The 2,704-nt window shown below is 33.0% G+C and overlaps 1 protein-coding gene across 1 annotated transcript; it reads left to right on the top strand.

Annotated features, from left to right (window-relative positions):
- Positions 1-1,590: 1,590 nt before the first annotated feature.
- On the top strand, positions 1,591-2,332 carry LOC133200070 (uncharacterized). The gene is made up of 2 exons (XM_061335810.1): positions 1,591-1,701; positions 1,857-2,332. Exons 1-2 carry the CDS (start codon positions 1,606-1,608, stop codon positions 2,322-2,324), a joined length of 564 nt encoding a protein of 187 aa, XP_061191794.1. The 5' UTR covers positions 1,591-1,605; the 3' UTR covers positions 2,325-2,332.
- Positions 2,333-2,704: the final 372 nt, after the last annotated feature.

Here is a 2,704-nt window from a genome sequence, read left to right as displayed (position 1 = left end):
AAATTCGCCACGGACAATGCCCTACCTCTGCCAGGTAGACTTCCCAATTACAAGAATCATCAAGTTCTTTTGTTACCATCTGACAAATCTACTGTAGACATACACCAAGAATATGAAAGTCTTGCTAAAGAAATGAAATACAGAAGCATAAGTCTGCGAACATTTCAAAGACAATGGCAGGAACTGTGTCCAAATATAGTTATTACAAAACCTTGTACTGATTTGTGTCAGAAATGTCAGGAAATAGAATTTCGAAAAGTGGTAATCTTGCTGCGGAAGAGAAAGAGCAATTACTTTCAGAGTACAATAAACATGTTCAGCTTGCCAAAGAACAAAGGGACTATTATCGTGAGCAGGTCAAACTAGCTAAACAGAATTTTCTGGAATTGCCAATTGCTCTTCAAGATTCAGGTAAGTTTTCAAAACAAATATTTGTAACCCATTAAAAATTATATGTAGGACATAATGTATATGTATATTAATGGCACAGAAACATGTATGACATTCTATGAAATTCTGATGGACTTCAATGCTCTAAATGTGATGAAGAGCTAAAGCAGGTAATTTGTAATAGTTATTTTAATAATATGTTAAATCTCAGCTTTGTCAGACTGAAATTGTACCAGTCTTGTTGCTGATTTTTCTTTTATATATATATCAAAATTCTTTCAATTTTTTAATAGGTAACCCACCACAGTCAGTTCAAACCACCTTGCACTACTTCTGGGATTATGCCCAGCAGGTCCATATTCCACACCATGCCCAACAAGTGGGCCCAATCTACTTCAAAAGCCCTCGTAAATGCCATGTTTTTGGTATCTGCTCAGAAGGATCAGGTAATTTTCATCATAGAAATTGTCTTAATTAAGGAATATTTTTCCTTTTGGTGATATTCATGATCTGTAAATCCTTTTTTTCACTTCATTTATTTTAACTCATTTCATTTACATTTAAGGCAATATACTCAAAAAATATACTGAGTCTACCCTTTCATTATGTATGTGTTTTTTTTGGGGGGGGGGGGGGGATACCCTTTCAAGACAATTATAATTTAGCATTTACCATGTAACATCTTTGATTTTAATTTATATGATTATAATTTTTAATATCTATATGATACATGAATTTAAAATGAGAACTCCACAGAGAGAAATTTTTGTTAAGTGATTGCTTTATCACCACTACATATTTATTTATTTGGATACCTGTTTGTTTATTTTTCATTCATGCACATGCTTATTTTACAGGAAAACAGACCTTTTATCTCATTGATGAAGCCGCTAATCCTGGGAAAGGAGCTAACAGTGTTACAAGCATGGTACATCATTACTTTGATAAGTTTGGGCATGGTTAAATAGATCTCAAAGTTCACTTTGATAACTGTACAGGACAAAATAAAAACAATGTTGTGTTATGGTATGGTCTTTGGAAAGTGTTGACAGGTAGGTTGATGCTGTAACTGTTATAATTTATGTAATATTGTGTACTACAGTACACCAGTTTATTAGTGTAATGAACACTTTACATGAATTCAGTATATATCAACTGCATCTCATGAAAGGAAAGATATCATGTTTTCAACAACAAAGAAACATAGAATATTCGATGATGGTAGCTGGCCATACAAAATTTGAGCCAGACTGGCATTTTGGTGTTTGGAAGGTGCACTGGAGAAACACCAATGCTGAAACAATATCACAGGTACTTTTATTTACAGGTACATGAAAAATACTATGATAATCTAGTCATAATATATTTGTTTGATAAAGTTTTCTTTCTATGATTAAAAAATAAGAGATTTTATTTCATTTTTCTGGTGTCTTTTATAACATATTTTCCCTATGATTGTGTTTTAGGTAGCAGAATCCGTTTGGACTTCCAGTAGAAGTGGTCACAATATACCACAGGTTGTAGGCAATGGTGAAGATCCTGTCCTGTTCTATGAATGGAAGAATTATTTACAACAGTACTTTAAACCTCTGAAGTACCTAACCCGCTACCACCATTTCTACATGGATTCAGAGAATCCAGGAATTATTACATGTCGGCAAAATGCTTCCTCAGAAGCTGTCACTTTCATGTTACTGAAAAGCAAAAGTAAAGTTCCCATTCCAGGTGTTCTTCCTTCTCCATCAGCCATTAAAGGCCTTGAACCTGCTCGACAATGGTACTTATTTGACCACATCAGAGAACACTGCTATTCAGACACGGCAAAAGAATGTATATGTCCAAAACCTACTGTTCCCAAACAAGAAATAGACTTGACAGAATGCATTGAAGAATATAAACCAAAAGGTGGCAGAAAAAAGGCTTTACTAAATTAAGCTTGTAATTCACTAATTGTGACATGTTTCAACATGTATGAACTGTTTCTAATTATGTGCAGTTTATTAAAACATGTTTGCCTTAATGCTTAAAGTTTATAGGAAAGATTTACATGTTCTCTGGTTAATTCTGTACATGTGGTTGTTTTTTAACATGTGTTTTGTAGATGTTTTAACAGTGTTTTATCAAAGCATTTATGTTTTTTTTTTAATATGTACAAAAGTTGTAATTGATTGTTTTACATATTATCTGGTCAAGTCAGATTCTCTATATGTATGAATTGTGTCATACACATGTAAATAACATTGTTTTATCAGAGCATGTATGATTTGTTTAAAGTAAGGCAATTTGTGATTCACTGATGGTAAATTCTTCACAT

This window comes from Saccostrea echinata, unplaced genomic scaffold, assembly GCF_033153115.1.
Source record: "Saccostrea echinata isolate AGI-Se365-2 ecotype Australia unplaced genomic scaffold, CSIRO_AGI_Sech_v1 ptg000036l, whole genome shotgun sequence".
Classification (NCBI taxonomy): domain Eukaryota; kingdom Metazoa; phylum Mollusca; class Bivalvia; order Ostreida; family Ostreidae; genus Saccostrea; species Saccostrea echinata.
Note: the sequence above shows the minus strand (reverse complement) of the source record. Positions and strands in the feature narration are given on the sequence as shown.

Bases quoted from the DNA above. Each gene is read 5' to 3' on its own strand.
- LOC133200070 (XM_061335810.1), top strand. From the start codon at position 1,606: ATGATGGTAGCTGGCCATACAAAATTTGAGCCAGACTGGCATTTTGGT. The intron at 1,702-1,856 runs GTACTTTTATTT...ATTGTGTTTTAG, and splicing joins ATGCTGAAACAATATCACAG to GTAGCAGAATCCGTTTGGAC.